The sequence below is a fragment of the Hemitrygon akajei genome, chromosome 32, assembly GCF_048418815.1.
Source record: "Hemitrygon akajei chromosome 32, sHemAka1.3, whole genome shotgun sequence".
In the NCBI taxonomy this organism is placed as follows: Eukaryota; Metazoa; Chordata; class Chondrichthyes; order Myliobatiformes; family Dasyatidae; genus Hemitrygon; species Hemitrygon akajei.
In genome coordinates, this window is record NC_133155.1 from 39,077,349 (window position 1) to 39,100,442 (window position 23,094).

At 42.2% G+C, this 23,094-nt stretch overlaps 1 protein-coding gene across 5 annotated transcripts in view; it reads left to right on the forward strand.

Moving 5' to 3' along the window:
• LOC140719771 (adhesion G protein-coupled receptor B2-like) overlaps positions 1-23,094 on the forward strand; it is a 1,068,758-nt gene that overhangs the window by 1,019,920 nt on the left and 25,744 nt on the right. For all 5 annotated transcript variants that reach the window (XM_073034634.1, XM_073034637.1, XM_073034636.1 and 2 more), the window contains one exon: positions 15,950-16,048. In XM_073034634.1, coding sequence (XP_072890735.1) covers positions 15,950-16,048 — 99 coding nt within the window. The remainder of the gene's footprint in view (positions 1-15,949; positions 16,049-23,094) is intronic.

The window sequence follows — 23,094 nt, forward strand, 5'->3', positions numbered from 1 at the left end:
CCACAGTTGCTGCATGTGTAGAGCGTCGTGTAATTGTTGTCCACTGTCCATTGTGCTCTCCATTTAGCTCTCCAATCCTCAAACTGGCTCAGGATCACTCTTTTGCCTTGTTCTAGGTGTTGCTGAAGAGTACCTCGCCATTTGTTGCGGTCATCTGCTATATCCTCCCAGCACTCTGTGTTGATTTTTAAGGCTTTCATGTCGCGCTTCCAGAGGTCCTTGAAGCGAAGCTGTGGTCTACCAACGTTCCTCTTGCCTAGTGCTAGTTCTCCATAGAGGATGTCCTTTGGCAGTCTACCATCCTTCATACGATGGATGTGGCCCAGCCAGCGCAGTCTGCATTGTCCTAAAAGCGTGAACGTTGTGGGAAGTCCAGCGTGGGAGAGGACCTCAGAGTTTGGGACTTTGCCTCTCCGGGTGGTGCCGAGGATGCGGCGAAGGCTGCACAGGTGAAAACTATTGAGACTCCTCTCCTGTTTGGAGTAGATGGTCCAAGTCTCGCTACCGTACAGGAGGGTGCTGATAATGCATGAAATGTACACAGCAGTTTTGGTCTTTGTAGTGAGTTTCGGATTCTCCCAGACCTGCAAGGAGCGTCAAGCAAGGATCGATGTTGCTTTGCCAAACACCTATTGATTTCAGCATCGAGAGAGAGAGTGTCGCTCATGGTCGACCCCAAGTATGTGAACTCGTGGGCCACTTCTAGATCGTAATTGTTGATGGTAATGACTGGTATCTCCACTACATTCTGGGCAAGGACATTTGTTTTCTTTAGGCTGATGGTAAGCCCAAAGTTCTTGCATGCTTTAGAGAAGCAGTCCATGAAAGTTTGTAGTTGCTCTTTGGTGTACAAAGTTGTAGCAGCGTCATCGGCAAATAGGATGTCACGTATTAAGATCTTTAGCACCTTTGTTCTTGCTCTCAGGCGCGCAGGGTTGAACAGCCGCCCATGAGACCTGGTGTGCATGTAGATGCCTTCTGTCGATGTCCCAAATGCGTGTTTCAATAGCATAGAGAAGATGATACCTAATAATGTTGGGGCCAACACGCATCCTTGTTTGACTCCACTACGAATAGTGAAGGGTTCTGATGAGCTGCCATCGTACTGCACAGTATCCCTTATGTCGTAATAGAATGACTTGATGATTCTTTGGAGTTTTGGAGGACAGCTGATCTTGAGGAGAATCTGAAAGAGCCCATCCCTGCTGACAAGGTCGAATGACTTGGTTAAGTCAATGAAAGTGACATAGAGGGGTTTCTTTTGTTCCCTGCACTTCTTCTGGAGTTGACGGAGTGAGAAAATCATGCCGACAGTTGACCTCCCTGTGCGAAAACCACATTGGGACTCAGGGTAGACCCATTCTGCCAGAGTTTGTAGATGTGCCAGAGCTACATGAGCAAAGACATTGCCGACAATACTCAGGAGGGAGATACCCCTGTAGTTGTTGCAATTGCTCCTATCACCCTTGTTCTTGTACAAAGTGACGATTTTGGAGTCACGCAGATCCTGTGGTACGGCTCCTTCCTTCCAGCACTGATGGAGGACCTTGTGTGAAGGTTGGAGGAGTGAGCTCTTGCAGTGTTTGATCAGGTCTGGAGGAATCCCATCATTGCCAGGATCTTTCCCTGGGGCCAGACTGTCAATTGCCTTGCTGAGGTCCTCAATGGTTGGTACGGAGTTGAGTTCATCCATGACCGGTAGACAATCGATGGCATCAATGGCTGAGCTAACAACAACATTTTCCCTCGAGTAGAGCTCAGAGTAGTGTTCTACCCAGCATTCCATCTGCTTGCTTTTATCAGTGATTATTTCACCGCCGGATGACTTCAGGGGTGCTGACTTGCTCTGCGATGGGCCAAGGGCCTTCTTGATACCATCATACATCAATCTGATGTTGCCTGTCACAGCTGCTGTATGAATGTCCTCACTGAGCTGGAGCCAGTACTCATTTGTGCACTGCCTTGCAGTCTGTTGCACTTTGCTTCTAGCAGCTCAAAGTGCCTGGAATGTTTGGTTGCATGGTGAGTGCCTGTACTCTGTGAGAGCTGCACGCTTGGCTCCGATGACAGGAGTCATGATGTTGGACTTTGCCTCAAGCCAGTCACTGCTCTTTGTGGTCTTTCTTCCAAAGATAGAGAGTGCCGATTAGCGGATGGTGGCGTAAAGGTATGACCATTGTTCTGTTGCAGTATCTCCTTATGAGGAGGTAGTCATGGCACCCGGGACTGACTTGGCAAACTGGTCAACCTTTTCTGACTGTTTCATCTCTGTTGTGTTGATGCACGGTTTTCCAGTTTGTTTGGAGTGGTGGATTTTCTTCGGACTTAGTTTGATCTTGCAGCATACTAAATCATGATCCGTATCGTAGTCTGCACTGTGGTATGAATGGGTGATTAGTACAAAGTTGATGAAAGAGGGTCTGGTGATGATCATGTCTAGTTGGTGCCAGCGTTTAGACCACGGATGTCACCAAGAGACCTTATACTGCGACTTCATCTGAAAGTAGGAGTTAGTTACACACAGGCCATGAGCAAAACTCCAGGAGATCTTGTCCATTGTCATTTATTTTGCCAATTCCAAAGTGGCCAAGACAAGATGGCCAGAAATCGTTATCGGCTCCCACTGTGGCATTGAAGTCACCAAGGAGAACGAGGTGCTCGTCACGAATATTCCTGACAACAGCTTCTAATTTGTCGTAGAACATGTCTTTTGCCTCAGAGGTGGAGTTCAAGGTAGGGGCATACACACTGATGAGAGATACTGGGCCATGACTGCTGTGTAGGCAGAGAGTCATAATTCATTCTGATCCATTTTTTGGTGGTTTCACAATTTGCAACAAGGAGTTCCTAACGGCAAAACCCACTCCATACTCATGGGGCTCACCTTGGCTCTTTCCTTGCCAGAAAAGTGTGTAGTCCCTTTCCTTCAGTGTACCTGAATCTGCCAAACGTGTTTCTTATAGGGCAGCTATATCTAGATCAGCAAAAAAATCAGCATAGATCATGGTTCAAACATGGGACTTTCCTGGTCCGTTTGGACCAGCTTTCAATGTCTTAACTAACTGCCCCATTAGAAAGCAAATTTGTCCTATTAAAGAAAAATTATTACAAATTGCAATGTTGGCTTAAAGATAATGTGGGCAGAAACATGATGTGAATCATGAGAGTTTTCTTCCTAGCATCTCAGTGGTAGGAGTAAAACGCCTCAAAGACGATGAATCTCTAGTATTGCACATTAATGGGAACTATGTGAATTGGACAGTGTAATAGATACTAGATTAATAACAATGTGGTACTTTAAAGAACAGCTGACTCAAAGCAAAGTGACAGTTTAAAGAGTGCGAGTGTGGCATATTGGGCAAGGAATGCATGCCTAGAAATATACTAATCTTATAATGGCACCAGTGCACACTATTCTGCCTCAGAAATTCATACCATTGTCTTCCTGGCATTATGTGTAGGAAATTGTATCTTACAAGTTTGATTGAATGTTTTGGAGAGGTGACTATAAGGATTAATAAAGGCAAGGTGGTAAACATAATTAACATGGACTTTAGCAAGGTTTTGTGAAAAAATCCTGCAGAGTAGGCTGGTCTGGAAAGATAGAGCATGTGGAATCCTGGGTGATCTAATCAATTAGATACAAATTTGGCTTGGTGTAAGGAGGCAAAGTGGTGGGTCATTTTCGAGATTGGAGGTTTGTGATCAGTGGTATGCTGCTTGGTCTGCAGTTTTTCTGTCATCTGCTTAAAGATTTGGATGACAATGCTGTTAACATGAAAAATAGGTTTGCAAACAACATTAAAATTAGTGGTGAAATGGACAATAATGACAGTGAAGAGGTATTGCATTTGGACATTTAAACCAGGGCCAGACTTACATGGTAGATGGTAGGGCCATGAAAAGGGTTGTAGAACAGAGGGATCTAACATACATATATAAAATTTCTTGTCATTCAGACAAAGGCAGACAGAGTGGTGAAGAGGTTGTTTAGCATTTAACATTAGTGAGACCACAGCTGGTATACTATATGCTGTTCTGGTCATGTGGGCATAGGAAGGATGACATTAGGCTAAAAAGGATGCTGAAAATATACCCAAGAATGTTACAGGGATTGAAGAGTTTGAGTCTGTATAGATCAGGGAAATTTTCCCTGGAAGCTAAGAGCAACCTCAGAAAGATTTACAAAATCATGAGAGACATAGATAACATCAATGGTTCTTTGGTTGTAAGACTAAAGACCACAGGTTTAACATAAAACATACAGGCCATTCAGCCTACAGTGTTGTGCCGACCCTTAAACCCTGCCTCCCATATAACCCTCCACCGTAAATTCCTCCATATACCTGTCTAGTAGTCTCTTAAATTTCACTAGTGTTTCTGCCTCCACCACTGACTCAGGCAGTGCATTCCACGCACCAACCACTCTCTGAGTGAAAAACCTTCCTCTAATGTCCCCCTTGAACTTCCCTCCCCTTACCTTAAAGCCATGTCCTCTTGTACTGAGCAGTGGGGAAGAGGCGCTGGCTGTCCACTCTATCTATTCCTCTTGTACAGTCCGCCCTCCTTATCCGCGAATTCTGCATGCGCGAATTCAACCAACCGCGAATCGCAAAAACCCGGAAGTGCTGTTCCAGCACTTGTTGTTCGAGCATGTACAGACTTCTTTTCTTGTCATTATTCCCTAAACAATGAGGTATAACAGCCATTTTACATAGCATTTACATTTTATTAGGTATTATAAGTAATCTAGAGATGATTTAAAGTGTACGGGAGGATGTGCGTGGGTTATTGTGAATCGGAATTGAAAAAAATCTGAAGTTCTCTTACTAAGTAAGTCGGAACAGGTACATCCAGTATTATTTAGCATCAGTTAGTCAAACGTTTGTCTTAGTATATAGTATATATTTTACCTTTCTATGCATATAAAACACTTAAGAACGTATGTTTCAGTGCCAGGCTCGGGAATGGAAATTCTCGGGACTCGGGACAGATCGCTCCCAAGTGCGCTCTCCACCATGCCGGGTTGATGTGGAGGATCAAAAACCCAAAACCCCAAAACCCAATAATTAAACCACTGCGTTGCTTAGTAATAATTGTAGCTTTCATCGGGGCAGAGCCTTTCTCACTTTATCCTTTAAAATTGTTACGATCATTACGTAGCCTAACGATTTTCCAATGACTGATGGTGTTTCACCTTTCTGATCGCTTTATTATTTCCACTTTATTTTCAATCGTGATCGTGATTATTTTCGCGAACAGAAACACTGCGGATTCAGAGTTCTACTGCCAGGTCCTAGGGTCCACTGCACTGAGACAGGTTGAATAAGGGACTTGAGCATCCGCGAATTTTGGTATCCCTGAGGGCTTAGTAGGAATGGTCAAAAAAAGTGGCAGATGGAATACAGTGTTGGGAAATGTACGATAATGCATTTTGGCAAAAGGAACAACAGTGCAGACTATTTAAATCGGGAGAAAACTCAGACATCAGAGGTGCAGAGGGAATTAGGAGTGCTCGTGCAAGATTCCCAGAAGCTTAATTTACTGTTTGAGTCTGTGTGGTAAGAGGGCAAATACAATGCTGGCATTTATTAAAAATTGAATAGCATAATAAAAGCAAGGGGATAGTGCTGAGCTGTAATAAAACACGAGTCAAGCCGCACTTGAAGTATTGTCAAAGGTTTTGTGCCCCATATCTCCAAAAGGATGGGTTGTCACTGGAGAGAGTCCAGAGGAGGTTCATGAGGATAATTCCAGGAATGAAGGAATTAACATATCAGGGGCATTCAGCAGCTTTAGGCCTGTACTCACTAGTATTTGAAGAATGCAGGGGATCTCATTGAGACCTACCAAAAGTTGGAAGTACTAGATAAGGTAGATGTGGAGAAGATGTTTCCTCTGGTGAGGGTATCCAGAACTAGAGAGCACAGCCTCAAAACTGAGGGGCAATCTTTTAAAGAAGAGTTAAGGAGGAAATTTTTTAACCAGAAAGTAGTGAATCTGTGGAATGCTCTGCTACAGACAGCTGTAGAGGCCAAGTCAGTGGGTGTATTTAAGGGTGAAGTTGATAGTTCCCCGTTTGGTCAAGGCATCAAAGGATATAGCAGGAAGGCAGGTGTATGGGGTTGAATGGTGTTTGGGATCAATCATGATGAAATGATGGGGAAGACTTGTTGGGCTAAATGGCCTAATTCTGCTCCAGTGAAATTTCTTCATCAAGCACAGATGATGTGGTCTTTTGAACCACTGAGTCACAAGCCACAGCGATTCACTCTTGAGAAAGACATCATAGTCCAGGTCTGACAAGAGATAACCCAGGTCATGTTTCAGACCACAGTACCCAGGTAGATCCTTCGCATGATGGCGGTGGTGAGGAGATAGAGAAGAAGAGGAAGGTTAAGTGGCCAGTAATGGCAGATGAGAAGGCTTGGCATGTGTTTAATGAGGATATTAGTATGATGTTGGAGAACACTCTCATGGGAACATCAAAGAGAAAGTTGAAAGTGATGGACGATATGATTTACGATGTTGGAAAGAACCGGTTTGGCTTGGTTGAGTTGAAGAAAGCAAAGCCTACACAGACACCAAGCAGGCGCCAGAAGAAGATTAGTAGGTTGAGGAGAGAGCTTTGATCGTTGAGACAGAGGTGGAAGGTAACAAGTGAGGGTGACAAGCCAGGGCTTGCTGATCTCCAAGAGCAGTTTTGATTAAAGTTAGCATCACTTCATCATGCAGAGCTACAACGTAAAAAGAGAAAGAAGAGAGAGAAGGCAAGAAAGTCATTCTTTTAGAACTCTCACCAGTTCACAAAGAGTTTGTCTAAACAAAATAAGAGTGGGCAGCTTAACATCTCTCAACAAGAACTTGAGGATCACCTGGCAAGCACTTACTCTAACGAACAGTGGGAGGCTCCTCTGCTTGATATTCCTGGGCTTGTGAAGCCTACCGAGCCAGGAGTGAAGTTCAATCTGTCAGAACCCGAACTGATAGGAGTCGAACAGTTCATCAGAAAGGCAAGGTCAGGTTCAGTGCCAGGATCTAATGGAGTGCCGTATAAGGTGTTCAAGAAGTGTGAAGAGCTGAGGAAATACTTCTGGAGATTGTTAAAGGTGGTGTGGAGACAAATTGTTGTTCCTTTGTCATGGAGTGAGGCTGAAGGAGTATTCATCCCGAAGGAAGAGAATTCTGCTACATTGAATCAGTTCCAACCAATTTCACTCCTGAATGTAGAGAGGAAGATTATGTTTGGCATTCTAGCAGAAAGAATATCTTCATTTGTGATAGAGAATGGATTGGTAAATACATCTGTGCAGAAGGCAGGAATACCAGGCTTCCCGGGATGCCTTGAACATAATATCATGATATGGCATACTATCTAGGAGTTGCAAAGGTTGAGAAGAAATCTGGCTGTAGCTTGGCTTGATCTTGCAAATATGTATGGTTCTGATCCCCATGCCCTGATTGAGTTTGCAATGGAATTCCTATAGATTCCTGCTAAGGTGAGAAACTTGGTTATGCAGTACTACAACGAATTCCAGGTGAGGTTTTACACTCAGCAGTTTACAGCTAGTTGGCAGATCTTGGATGTTGGAATCCCAATGGGATGTGTGATTTCACCCATCCTTTTTGTGTTAGCCATGGAGGTCATTGTGAGGGCTGCAGAATCAGTGGGACCAGGTGTCACACTTGATGGCAGAGGGGAGTTACCACCAATATGGGCAATTATGGACGATCTCACCCTTTTGGGTCCTAGCACAAAAGGCAGTGGAAAGTGTACTATCTAGACTCAAGGAGCTAATGGATTGGGGAAGGATGAAGTTCATGACCAAGAAGTCAAGGAGCTTTGTTCTTAGGAGAGGAAAGCTGGTTCACTTTCATTTCACCCTTTGTGGAGAGGAGATTCCATCCATTCAGGACCAACCAGTTAAGAGCCTTGGTCAATGGTACACAGAGGAGCTGAGAGACACCAAGAGGGTTCAAGAGACAGGAGAACAGATCAGCAGAGGTCTGATATCTGTCGACGTGTGTGTTGCCAGGCAAGTTGAAGTTGTGGTGCTTGCAGTACGGACTGATGCCACGGATAATGTGGCCACTAACTGTCTATGAAGTGGCAATGTCCCATGTTGAGGTAATGGAACAGAAGATCAACAAGTTTCTGAAGAAGTGGCTTGGAGTACCGAGCAGCCTCACTAATGTTACAATCCACAGAAGCCAGACAAAGCTTACCATCCCAGTGCAATCCCTTGTTGAAGAGATCAAGGTAACCAAGGTAAGATCATTCTTGATGCTTCAAGACTCAAAAGATCCTGTCATCAAGAATACCCAGCCGGATGTGAGATCAGGCAGGAAGTGGTCAGCCCATGACAGACAGACAGACATACTTTATTGATCCCGAGGGAAATTGGGTTTTGTTACAGTCGCACCAACCAAGAATGTAGCAGTTGATGAGGCAGAGTCTAGATTGCAGCACAAGGAGACGGTTGGGGCTATCCAGCTAGGCCGCCAGGGACTTGGATGGACAACCCACATGTGGTGGTCATCTTCTAAAGGTAAGGAGCACCGTGAGCTTGTAACACAAGAAATACGAGAGGTAGAAAAGGTTAGCTAATACAGTTGGCCTGGCCAAACAAGGAGCTTGAACCTAGTGGGAAAGTGTTGAACAACGTCATCTATCTTGGAATGTTCTGTGGCAGATGGAACCACTCTGCATTTCTTTTCTATGCAGAGCAGCGTATGACCTGCTCCCAACACTTGCCAACCTCAGCACCTGATATGAAGATAAGACAGACAGGTGTGCTGCTTGTGGTGAGAAGGGAACACTTCAACATATTTTGAGTGCATGCAGAGTCAATCTTTCCAGCGGCATGTACACTTGGAGACATAAGAATGTTCTCAAAGTTGTAATGGAAGCGGTTGAGCAGACAGTACTGCAGCACAACTTATTTCATGCCCCATGCTGCACAGAACATCGTATATCATTTGTGAAAGAAGGCTCCAAGTCAAGGGTGTACAGCGCAGGCCCACGATCAAGCACACTTTCTTCAGCCAATGATTGGTGTGTCAAGGCCGACCTGGATGGGAAAGGCAGTTTCCTGGAGCAAATAGCTTTAACCACATTGCATCCAGATGTAATTGTATGGTCTGACACCAGTAGAGAATTGGTTATTAGTGAACTCACAGTCCCTTGGGAAGACAACATCAATGAAGCCCATAAGCACAAGTTAACCAAGTATGCAGAATTAAGATCAGAGTGCAGAGACAGAGGGTAGAAGGTCTCATGCTATCCATTTGAAGTAGGCTGCCGTGGCTTTATCGTGTTCACTTTTCAGAAGTGGCTGCGTGACCTTGGCTTCACTAGAAGAGAGATCAAGTCAACCAGCAGGGCTGTAGCTGAGGCAACGGAGACAGGATCATTATGGACCAAATACGTCCAGAGGGGCAGATAGTCGGACAGTGTATCCATCTTTTGTAAACTCTTCAGTAGTTGCATAGCCACCTGAAGAGTAGACTATCTGTTGGCTGGAAGCAACCAACAACTCTGATAGAGGCTGATACCAAGTTTTTAAGCTCACCAGTGGGAGGTGTTGCTTTAGCACTGCAGGCCCACCACCTCGAGGGAGTCTTGATCATAAGTGGACCGAAACTCTTGAAGACAGGTGGAAGCTCAACTGATGATCCCACTGATGATAGCACAGGACAGTTAACATCTTAGTCCACATATATTTTCAATTCTATGGTCTTATGGAGATACCAAAAATAAAGAACTAAGCCTTCAACCTGCAGCTGTACATTTACATTAATGCCTCCTCATTTTGGCATCACGTGACACCTGGGAAGAGGTGTTATATTTATCCATTCCACAATTGAATGGCCAGCTTTCATTCAAACAGCATCTATAAATTTGCCGATGACGTAACTTGGCAGAATTTCAGATGGTTCTGAGAGGGTGTGAGATAGGTCAGTTGGTTGAGTGGTATCACAACAATAATCTTGTACTCAAAGCCAGTAAGAACAAGGAATTGATTGTGGACTTCAGGAAGGGGAAGTCAAGGGAACACACATCAATCCTAATTGAGGGATCAGCACTGAAAAGGGTGAGCAATTTCAAGATATTGGGTGTCAACATATCTGAAGAACTATCCTGGGTCTAACAAACTGATGCAATTACAAAGAAGGCTCAATAGTGGCTATATTTCATTCAGAGTTTGAGGAGACGTGGTATGCCGCCATGATGAACATTGTAAATGGTTGCATAACCATCTGGAATGGAGGGACCACTGCACAGGATCTTAAAAAGCTGCAGAGTGTTGTAAACTCAGCCAGTTACATCATGGGCAAAAGCCTCCCCAGCATCAAAGATATATTGAAAAGATGATGCCCCAAAAAGGTGGTGTCCATCATTGAGGATCTTCATCACCCAGGAATGCCCTTTTCTTACTATTAACATCAAGGAGGGCATGCAGGAGCCCAAAGATACACACTCAACATTTCAGGAATAGCCTCTCACCCTTTTCCATCAGGTTTCTGAATGGACTACCTCACTATTTTTTCTCTCTTTTTTTCACCATTGACAATATTATGCAGAAGTCTCAGGCACATATACATAGCTAGAGTGCCTAAGACTTTTGCACAGTTTTGTAGAAATCTTATGTATTGCACTGTACAGCTGCCACAAATGAACTAATTCCATGGCCTATTTGAGTGATGATAAAACTGATTCTGATATGGGTTGAGAGTGGGAAAGGGACAGATAGAAGAGAATCATGGTTGGGAAAATGGGCAGGGAGAGGAGACAGAGTGGGAAGCACCAGAGAGACATTCTGTAATGACCAGTAACTAAATGTTTGAAGTCAGATGACCTTGCCTGATGTCTGCACATGCGCCGTCCCCGCCCCTAGCACTCCTTCTCTGCCACCGGTCCGACACCCCAACTGCGGCATTTCTCTCTTGCCATTTCTAACATCATTTATTCCCTCCACATTTACAAACTAACTTTCTGCTCAACGTTGACAAATAAAGCTGAGTTTGTGTGACGGTCTGTGTGAATATGTGTGTGTGTATATGTGTGTGTCTGTGAGTATGTGTGTGAGAGAGAACTTTTGCACAGTTCTTATTCAATTTAACTTTTTATTCATATATCTTATTGTAATTTATAGTTTTCTATTATCATGTACTGCTGCTGCAAAATAACAGATTTCACGACAAACGCCATATAACCATATAACAATTACAGCACGGAAACAGGCCATCTCGGCCCTTCTAGTCTGTGCCGAATGCTTACTCTCACCTAGTACCACCGACCTGCACTCAGCCCATAACCCTCCATTCCTTTCCTATCCATATACCTATCCAATTTTACTTTAAATGACAATATCGAACCTGCCTCTATCACTTCTACTGGAAGCTCGTTCCACACAGCTACCACTCTCTGAGTAAAGAAATTCCCCCTCGTGTTACCCTTAAACTTTTGCCCCCTAACTCTCAACTCATGTCCTCTTGTTTGAATCTCCCCTACTCTCAATGGAAAAAGCCTATCCACGTCAACTCTATCCATCCCCCTCATAATTTTAAATACCTCTATCAAGTCCCCCCTCAACCTTCTATGCTCCAAAGAATAAAGGCCTAACTTGTTCAACGTTTCTCTGTAACTTAGGTGCTGAAACCCAGGTAACATTCTAGTAAATCTCCCCCATCTCTTTTGGCTCCACACATAGCTGTCCACACTGATTCTCTAAGGGACCAATTTTATCCCTCACTATCCTTTTTCTATTAATATAACTGTAGAAACCCTTTGGATTTATTTTCACCTTACTTGCCAAAGCAACCTCATATCTTCTTTTAGCTTTTCTAATTTCTTTCTTAAGATTCTTCTTACATTCTTTATATTCCTTGAGCACCTCATTTACTCCATGCTGCCTATATTTATTGTAGATATTTCTCCTTTTCCTAACCAAGTTTCCATTATCCCTTGAAAACCATGGCTCTCTCAAACTTTTAACCTTTCCTTTCAACCTAAAAGGAACATAAAGATTCTGTACCCTCAAAATTTCACCTTTAAATTACCGCAATTTCTCTATCACATCCTTCCCATAAAACAAATTGTCCCAATCCACTCCTCCTAAATTCTTTCGCATCTCCTCAAAGTTAGCCTTTCTCCAATCAAAAATCTCAACCCTGGGTCCAGTCCTATCCTTCTCCATAATTATATTGAAACAAATGGCATTGTGATCACTGGACCCGAAGTGCTCCCCAACACATACCTCCGTCACCTGACCTATCTCATTCCCTAACAGGAGATCCAAGACTGCCCCTTCTCTAGTCGGTACCTCTATATATTGCTACAAAAGCTATCCTGCACACATTTTACAAACGCCAAACCATCCAGCCATTTTACAGTATGGGCTTCCCAGTCTATGTGTGGAAAATTAAAATCTTGCACAATCACTACCCTGTGCTTACTACAAATATCTGCTATCTCCTTACAAATTTGCTCCTCCAATTCTTGCTCCCCCTTAGGTGGTCTATAATACACCCCTTTAAGTGTTACTACACCATTCCCATTCCTCAATTCCACCCAAATAGTCTCCCTAAACGAGCCCTCTAATCTATCCTGCCAAAGCACCACTGTAATATTTTCTCTGACAAGCAATGCAACACCTCCCCCTCTTGTCCCTCCAATTCTATCACACCTGAAGCAACGAAATCCAGGAATATTTAGTTGCCAATCACATCTCTCCTGCAACCATGTTTCACTAATAGCTACAACATCATATTTCCAGGTATCAATCCATGCTGTAAGCTCAGCCACCTTTCTTACAATGCTCCTAGCATTAAAATAAATGCACTTAAGAAATTTTCCACCTCTCTGTTTATCTCTAAAGGTACAAACAACTATATCATCTTCTTTTTCTTCCTTCTCCCATACATCTGTTCCTACACTCTGGTTCCCCTCCCCGCCTTGTATCTAGTTTAAATCCACTGGAGCCTCTCTAGCAAACCTACCTGCAAGAATATTTGTCCCCCTCCATTCCAGATGCCAAATATTAAATCTGATTCTGATCAACATATTACCCAAATGCTGCTGACAGATTGTGCTCCAACCTTTGGAAGGGTGTCAGAAACAAAGCCCCCCCCCCCCCATGCAAGGTGGCCATATCATACTGGATATATAATCCAGAGTTAAAGCTGCCTATATTCTTATCTTAGTACAGAAGCATGAAAATTTAAACTTAGTTAACAAAGCAAATTGAAAATAAATCAAAAAATTAAATAGTTACCAAAATGAGAGTAGGCATAAAACTATAGTGGTGACATCAAACTCCTCTGATACATCAATGTACTTAAAGGAATAAAATTTTCCGCTTAAATGGTCTGGTAAGCCACTTCAATCATAGGAAATTTAGACCTCTACGTGGTATCCAGCTAGGCATAACCAGCCAAACAGAATATCTGCCATAGGTCCTTATCATGAGCATCTGTAAGCACAAAGTCAGAAGTGTACCATATACTGCAGCCTGATATAGATCAACAAACATACTTATTGCTCAGCTTCACAAATTCTGTCTTGATCCCAAGAGTTAACAGTTGCCAGTCATTGGATAGACCCATCAAATTTGCAGCAGATGCCTCAAGCCAAATGCTGCTTATACCAGCTTCTAAGTTAGTATTCCCAAGGGTACTGAATATACATTAGGTAGGAGACGACAATGTTTTTTTCATTTAAGTAGCTTACTAAGTCCTGGCTGACACAGCTGCCAAGCTAGTTGTAGGGCAACACACACAAAATACTGGTGGAATGCAGCAGACCAGGCAGCATCTATAGGAAGAAGTACAGTCAATGTTTTGGGCCGAGACCCTTTATCAGGACTAACTGAAAGAAGAGATAGTAAGAGATTTGAAAGTGGGAGGGGGAGATCTGAAATGATAGGAGAAAACAGGAGGAGGAGGAGGAATGAAGCCAAGAGCTCGAAAGTTGATTGGCAAAAGGGATACACAGCTGGAGAAGGGAAAGGATCATGGGACAGGAGGCCTGGATGTCTGTCCATGGCTTCCTCTACTGTCAAGATGAAGCCACACTCAGGTTGGAGGAACAACACCTTATATTCCGTCTGGGTAGCTTCCAACCTGATGGCATGAACATTGATTTCTCTAACTTCCATTAATGCCCCTCTTCTCCTTCTTACCCCATCCCTTTATTTATTTATTGTCCCCCCCTTTTTTCCCCTCTCTTTTTTCTCTCTCTGCCCCTCTCACAATCACTCCTTGCCTGCTCTCCATCTCCCTCTGGTGCTCCCCTCCCCACTTCTTTCTCCCCAGGCCTCCCGTCCCATGATCCTTTCCCTTCTCCAGCTGTGTATCCCTTTTTCCAATCAAATTTCGAGTTCTTGGCTTCATCCCTCCCCCTCCTGTCTTCTCCTATCATTTCGGATCTCCCCCTCCCCCTCCCGCTTTCAAATCTATCTTTTCTTTCAGTTAGTCCTGACGAAGGGTCTCGGCCCGAAACGTCGACTGTACTTCTCCCTATAGATGCTGCCTGGCCTGCTGCATTCCACCAGCATTTTGTGTGTGTTGCCTGAATTTCCAGCATCTGCAGATTTCCTCATGTAGTTGTAGGGCTGGTGGTGACAGAATCATTGAAAGGGATAAACCAGATAGGCCTTGCCAACAGCAGTCTTTCTTTGATGGGTCCAATTGCTTATGACAGCAAGGGTTGGAATAAATTTGTGGAAAAGAAACCAAGTCCATCAAAACTTCTCTTCATTGTGCTAAGTGACACCACTATTCTGCTAATTCAAATATGTTTAGAACTGAAACAGGGCATTGACAGAGCCATTTGCATTATATTGCAGTCTATAATCTCATGGCATCTTCATCTACTAACAACACTGAGCCTGGAAAGTCAACCGTAGAGTGCTGGAGTAATCCAGTTTCAGCACCAAGCATACGTAGAGCTTGCTGAAGACACAGCACATGGCTCCATTCAATATAAATACAACTACCAGATCAGAGCAATAGTCTGGAATCTTGCCACATTCAGTCATTAACATCATGGAGGGCAGTGAATTTGATGGGATGTTGTTTTTGGGAGTTCACATAAGAGGAGGGTTACTGGCAGGTTCTCCCATGCTATGGACTAATAGTATTCCTAGAGCCTTTTTCAGGAATAGAAAATGTTTTCCTGAATGGACTAGTTTCTCCATTTTATCTAATAGTTTGGAGATAATCTACAATGAGGATATGTACCTTTAAAATGAACTAGTTAAAATGAAAAGCAGCTAAAATGAGCAGATTCCTCTGTTGTCAGCTAGTACAAATGAGAGAAAGCAGCTGCTTCGAATTATTCAGCAACTCAAGAGACTGGACTGCAATTACGCTGGCTCAGGGATCTATTACGCTGGCTCAGGGATCTATTATGCTGGCTCAGGGATCTATTTCGCTGGCTCCGGCATCTATTATGCTGGCTCAGGGATCTATTTCGCTGGCTCCGGCATCTATTATGCTGGCTCAGGGATCTATTTCGCTGGCTCCGGCATCTATTATGCTGGCTCAGGGATCTATTTCGCTGGCTCCGGCATCTATTACGCTGGCTCCGGGATCTATTTTGCTGGCTCCGGCATTTATTATGCTGGCTCAGGGATCTATTACGCTGGCTCAGGGATCTATTACGCTGGCTCTGGGATCTATTATGCTGGCTCAGGGATCAGACTTTATACTGGATTTATCAGTGCACCATCTCATGACATCCCTAAAATATTACATCTTTACAGTTCTATAGGCTGAGATTTTTAATTTTCTATGATTATAAATGAATTAATCATTGCACCCAACTTCTCACATATTGAATATTGCAAGCTAATTACATCTATTGCTTTACCTCAGCTACTTGTTTTCTCTACATTAAAAATGGAATCTTTATTTGTCCTCATATTTGCTTTGCATTTGTTTCAAGTCAGGCGAGTGAAGTCCATAGCGGTTTGATGCTCAAATGTTCCAAGTGTGGAGTTGTTTCAACTACAGCTTTATCTGCCACCATCACCAGTAATGCCATGTTAGTCTCATCTGTTTAATCTTTAGCTTTTACATTGTATGTAACTTTGAATGTGAAAGTATCTGTTTTACAGCCTCCACAGAATTCTTCCTTTCCAGTTTCCTCCTCTTTCCCGTTTTTTCTTTATTATGATAATATGTATGCATATTTTGGCCACAAACTATTCCTGCTCCATTATGTTTATCCCACTTCCTTCCTCCTTAAGTAATTGTTGATTCATGTTTAAGGTGATGTGAATCCATCATTTACACTGCTTACTGCAGCAGCGAAACCACACAGACAGTGTGATCTCTGGTTTATTTCACAGCCTCATCTGTTGTTGACTGGAATACCAATAGACAGGGTATCTCATGTGAGTGAGAAATACAAATCAGAGCAGCCTATCTGTTCCTGGTTACTGCCAGTAATTCCATGCTACATATTAAATACCAGTTGGAGGTTCCTCTAGAACCTCAAAACTGCTTTATCATTCAATATCCTAGCTTCTCCTGTATCTCAACTCAGATTGTCTGCACAGTCCTCAAATCAACTGATTCCCTTTGATCCAAAAAAACATCAAGTGTTAATTATTCTCATTTACTCAGCCTCTGCAGTCATCCAGGAGAGCTTATTTCAAAGATGTTTGATAAAAAGATTTGTTTGATATTAACCCATGTATTACTTATGATAAAGCAATGCCCCTTCACTCTATACTGTCCTGCCTGGAGGTACAGCTTCCTCGCATCTTTATGTATCAATTACTGTTCTAAACTGCAGCAAATAGAAAGCTCTTTAATCTCACAGTTTAATGTTCTCAAACTGCAAATCAATTCAGTGAATGTACATACCACCACCTGTATCCTTCCCTAGATATACAGACCAACAATTCAAAATCAAACTTGAGTCTGTTGTCATATGCACAGGTGCAATGAAAAGCCTACTTATAGCAGCATCATAGGCACATGGCTCATTGCAGTGCACCAACTGTGTACTCACTGAGGCCCAGTCAAAATACAGCTACTCTTGTTCTCTGTCCATTTGCCATAAAGGATAGTGTGGGCTAACATAGTTGGTCCCTGCTCCTCCATTTTATACAGTTCATAAAGCAGCATTTCAACAGTCCCTCATTTCTAGTACATTGCAGTGTCCTGTTTCCTCTGTGTAAACACATATTCCTCTGTGCCTTTTCAATCCAAGTGCCTGTATGAAAACCTAATCTGGCATCTTATTGAGATAGTGACCTTTCTATGTGAAAAGCATACCTCCCAGATTTCCTTTAAATTCACAACCTCTCACCTTAATCAAATACCCTCAAATTCTCAGAAAAAAATAGTTTATCTGTGTCCTTAATAATTCTTTGAGCACCTTTCAGGTCACTACATTCAAGAGAGAATAAACCAAGCATATTCAATGTCTCATACTGACTACAGCCTACCGTTTCAGACCATATTCCAGTGAATCACTTCGCACTCTCCCAATAAGTCCCTCCTGTTGGATAGTAACTGGAATACACACAAAACTCTAAGTGCAACCTAACTGATGTTTTATACAGCTCCAACCTAACATCCTAATGCTTATACTTTGTGCCTCAGCCTTTCAAGACAAACCTAGCAGATGTTGCCTCCACTACACCATCCCCTTGTGTCTCAGTTTTCAGGAGATATTGACCTATGCCACAAAGTTTCTCCTTATATCAGTGCTCTTAGGTTCCCTGCCCTTTACTCTATATGGCTTATCAGAATTTGACTGACCGAAGTGTTTTAAGGTAAATATATATGTATTAAATCCGATTTGAAACTGTCTGCCCATTTTCCAACAGATATTTGTCTCACTATTCTTAAACAAATTTTTTCACTCTCTATAACTCCACCAATTTTAGTAATGTCTACAAACTTATGAATTACACCACCTACATTTTCATCCAAGTCACGTATTTTCATCCAAGTACATTAAAAACACAGGCCCCAACAACTGAACCCAGTGATACATCGCTGGTTACAAACTTACGCTAAAAAAAACCTCATTTGTCACTACTCTCTGCTTCCTATGACCAAGCCAAGTTTGGACCTAGTTTGCAGCATGCCTCAGATCTATTGCACTTGAACATCCTGGACCACCTTATTAAAAGGTCTTTTCAAAATCTTTGCTAAAGTCCATGTAAACTATGTCTTACCACTCTGCCTTCATCAGTTTTCTTAGTTATGTCCTCAAAAATCTCCATCAGATTTGTGAAACATGATCCCCCCCCACCACTAAACCACTCTGACTCCCAATCAGTTCCTGCCTTTCCAAGTGAATATCCTTCAGAATCTTCCCCAGTAACTTCCATAAGACCGGAAGACATGAGAGCAGAACGAGGCCATTTGGCCCATTGAGTCTGCTCTGCCCTCCCATCATGGCTGATTTATTATCCCTATCAACTCCCATTCTCCTGACTTCTCCCTGTTATCTTTGATGCTCTGACTAATCAAGAACCTATCAATCTCTTCCTTAAATACGTCCAGTGACTTGGCTGTCTGTGGCAGTGAATTCCACAGATTCACCACCCTCTAGCTAAAGAAATTCCTCCTCATCACTGTATTCTGAGGTTATGCCCTCTGGTCCTAGACTCCTCCACAACAGGAAACATCCTTTTCATACCCGCTCTGTCTGGGCCTTTTAATGTTCGATTCCTCACCACTGTTGTAAGGTTCATTGGTCTGTTGTTTCAAGGCCTTTATGGACAAATGCACAACTATCCGAGCTACCCTCATCTTCTAGCACCTCTCCCATGCTAAGAAAAAGTGCAAAAATCCTGTGGCCTTCTAGTAACAGACTGAAATAAATCATCGTGTCTATTTTCTGACTTTAATCCATAGTTCAAGATCTGCTCTGTTTTATTGACACAATAGTGAAGTATTGGCACCAGTGATTGCCTGAGAGCAATATAAAAACGGTAACATGGAATGAGTCAGTATCCAAGGGATAGAACTGGAAATAAACACTACAGCTTTAGGACCAATGTTTTTGTACCATCTTTACATTCCTGTACTATTTTCCATAACTGCTTTTAAAACAAATTTTTCGCCCGAAATTTCAGTTTTGTTGCAGGAGCAGATTGGAATGCCATGGTGTTTCTTGTAGCATCATGTGCCAGAAATGAACTTATTCATGCAAAAATAGTTCACCTCCAGACAATTCAGTTACATTGACGTCCATTCACTTGTGTGCCCTTTGAGACTGCAGTGTATTTGCATATGAAAAAGAATTGATTGTTTAGGAACCCTGTGACCTAAAAATTAGTATGTCCCCTTTATTCTGATATCAAATTATTATGTGTCTTCCATTACAGATAAAGTACATGAATTGATTTGATGCCCAAATCTCTGTTCCACACAGAATTAGTTGTTACATAAATTACTTAATCTTCTCCAGACATTTAGTTAATGGCATCATCTTGTTTCACTTGAATTATTTGTCTCTTCATTTAGTGAAGTTATTCAGTCCTTATCTCAGGTTTTAAATCAATTATTTCCCCTCCCTGATTTTTTACCTGATCCAGTTCAAATTGCTTGGTTTTATTAGCTGGAGTCAATAGAACATATCAATTTGATTCAGTAATTTTGCAGCCAATCCCTTTAGACCGAGAGTTGAGCAATCCAACTTTCTTTAACCTGGCATTGGATCAGATATTTTCCTGAGGCAGAGAGTTTACTTCGACCTGGCACTGTCAATGGACTCCTTTTGATTGTACTGTGACCATGGATCCAGTCAGTACACACATGCATTTAAAGTAGTTTTTATACTTGATGCGGTTAGTTTACTTGCTTTCTTTCTGGGTTTGAAAATACTGTAATCATTTCTGTTTGCAATAGCATTCGCTCTGTCACTTCCTCATGCCTCGGAGACTGAGTCATTTTTCACCGTTCCAGATAATGAACCAATCACTTTTATTCATCCCCAGTTTTGAATCAATCATATTTCTCCATCCCTAACTTTGCAACATTCACTTTTCTCCATCTCCACTTTCAAGCCCATACCTTTATCCTGTTCTATTCTGCATTAGTTACTTTTCCCTCTTGCTTTTCACGCTTTTCTTTGGATTGAGTTTTGAAAAAAAATTCATATATGTATTCTAATAGCTATTTTATTTTTTTCAATATCAATTTAATCACTTTCTTTCAATTGTTTGAAAGCTTAAATTCCTGTTCAATGGACGATAATTAACTATTTTTAAATATAAATTACAGGGATTTTAAAATTTTAAGTTTGACCTGTTGTGAAATGGGCAGTCAAGTGAATTGTTTATACCTTGTATTAAATGTATTTTGTCATGATTATCTAATGCAAGGCTATTTCAAAGGGATACTGGATCGTTCCTCTGGGAATCTGTGTGATAATAATTCTACAGTAGCTTACAGTTTAACTTCAAGGACATTATCTGTTTTTCACTGAATTGGAAAATAATGTTTTCATGCTATGAAGTGAGTTGTGTATTCACTTAGATCACACTTCCACAGTTAGGTATAGAACTTTACCCATAAAGCCAACAAGTCACGCATTGCAGGATGTACTGTATCCAGGTTAGTAATGTGATCACTGCAGCTCTGTTCAGTGAAAACATGTCCAGTTGTCTAGACACATCCTTTCAGACTAGACTCATGTCCAGTTGTCCAGACACATCCTTTCAGACTAGACTCATATCTAGTTGTCCAGACACATCTTTTCAGACTAGACTCATGTCCAGTTGTCCAGACACATCCTTTCAGACTAGACTCATGTCTAGTTGTCCAGACACATTCTTTCAGACTAGACTCATGTCCAGTTGGCCAGACACATCCTTTCAAACCAGATTTGTGTCCAGTTTTCTAGACACATCCTTTCAAACTAGATTCTACACTTTAAACAGAGTATTGAAGGATTTTATGTGGTGCTGCAGTCCACAACTTCAATGTCACAGCTTCAAACTCAACAGGCATAAAGCTGTTGGATTACTTTGTTATTTGATAAAACTGTGTTGCGTTCCCTCTGAGGAATTCTTGCTTATTCTTTCTGAGATGTGATATCCAGAATTTCTTCAAGTTGGTCTAATGAGTGCATTGTACAGGTGCAGCAAACATTGTATAAACTTATATTCTTTTCTTCTAGAAACAAGTTCAAACATTCAAACCTTTGGGATTATTTTCTTTAGCAATCTAGCTATTTTATGATCCAGATACACAAACTCTTCTCCCTCTGAATCTGCACTACCTTTAGTTTGCACTGTTTAGAAAGTTTAGCATGCAGTCATTCAATACCATCTTGCAATGCAAATGATTGAGCACCCATTTTGAATTACCTGAATTGGAACATTTTAAAGGGGAGCCCTGATAACGACACTGGAGTGCATACAAATTGTAAGAGAGGTCAAAAATCCATGTCATTTGTTGCTATAGTTTGCCCACAAGATTCTTCTGCTTTTAACTTGCTGACAAATCTTAAAAACTGTTGAGAGTGTACATTCCCTGTTTACAACATATTTGAGGGTCATGTTGACTCTTATGACTACTGACTGCAATATTCAAATGAAATACTGAAATGCAAAATGTTGCTGAAGCTGGAAATGTGAAAACGCTGCCTAACGTACTGAGTATTACTTGCTTTAAATCCTGTGCTGACGTCACTCTGAAGAAAATTATAGTTTTGTTCCCATATGCTGGATTTGGTAGGAAGAAGGATGGCATTCAGAACCACAAGTCCGTACATTGGGAGCACACTACAGCCATTAGTAACTGGCAGAAGAAGTATACCTTTTCTCAAGTTACCTACTTGTTTGTCAGACCAGACACCTCCTGCAGTTCCTACGTTGGCCACTCAGCCACCTCAGAACCCTCAAAACTGGAGTGGAAGCAACTCATCCTCAATCAGGAGGAACCTGCGTCAAAAAAAGACTGCCCTCCTGCATTGCTTCAGTAATTATTCTGTTGATGGTTGAAGTCTTGTCTCTGAACCAGAATAGTATGTTCTGATAATACAATAGAGGTTCAAAGGACTGCAGTTGCTGGAGTCGGGTTCGGGTAGTACTGAGGGAGTGGTCCAGCGTCAGAGCTGCTGTCTTTTATATCAGATGTTTATCAGTTCTCTCAAATGGACTAAAAAAACTATGATACGCTCTTGAAAAAAAAATCAGTGCAGTTATTCCTGGTGTCCTGTTCAGTATTAGTTTTTACAATCAACATTTCTAAGCCAGATTGGTCATGAAGTTAATTTGCTTGCAAAATAGAGCACTAAAGCAATGCTGTGATTGTAAAGCAATCCTTTCATGGTTTAAATTGATGTAACAAATCAGATTTGACAAGCACGCATTAATTTTTTTTTCTCAGTGATTCCTTTATAAAGAGGGCACAAGTTGCCAGAATGTGGACTAAAACATTCTGCTGGAGGAACTCAGCAGCTCAAGCAGTGTCTGTGGTCTGCTGGGGAGTGGTTGGCCAGAAGACAGGGGTGAATTGTTGACACTGTCATTATCATGATCCTGTCACTGGAAGGACTACCTTACTAGAGAAGGTTGTAAGATTATGTGGAGGGTAGGTGATGCACCATCAATAACTCTCTCTGAGATGTGAAGGCGAGATATCGGCTTTTATTGACTGGAAGAAAGAACAAGCAGAAGTTGACCACCATACTACATCCTGGAGACTGAGGGCCGGGCTCAGGCCTCAATCGCCTTTATACCGGGGTCAGTGGGAAGGGCCACAGGAGCAGTCAGCAGGGGGCGTGTCCAGACAGGTATATGTAGTTCACCACAGTAGGAGAGTGTACAAAGAGCTGAAACAGCCATGATCTCATTGAATGAGCAGACTGAAGGGGTTGCTCCTGCTCATGGTTTTACACTGTTGACCAAGAGTACAGAACAAGCTTATACAGAGTACAGTAGCTGACCACATGGTTACTGCTGACATGAAGCAAGGTGAAGGCCTATTTCACCAAATGAGAAAGATGCAAAGCTGTGAGATGAAAGGAAAGCACTTATACTAAATTTTAAAAATTGAACAGAAAGAAAACAGAGAAGGAAACATGAGCATTTACTTGAAGGAAAACACATTGCA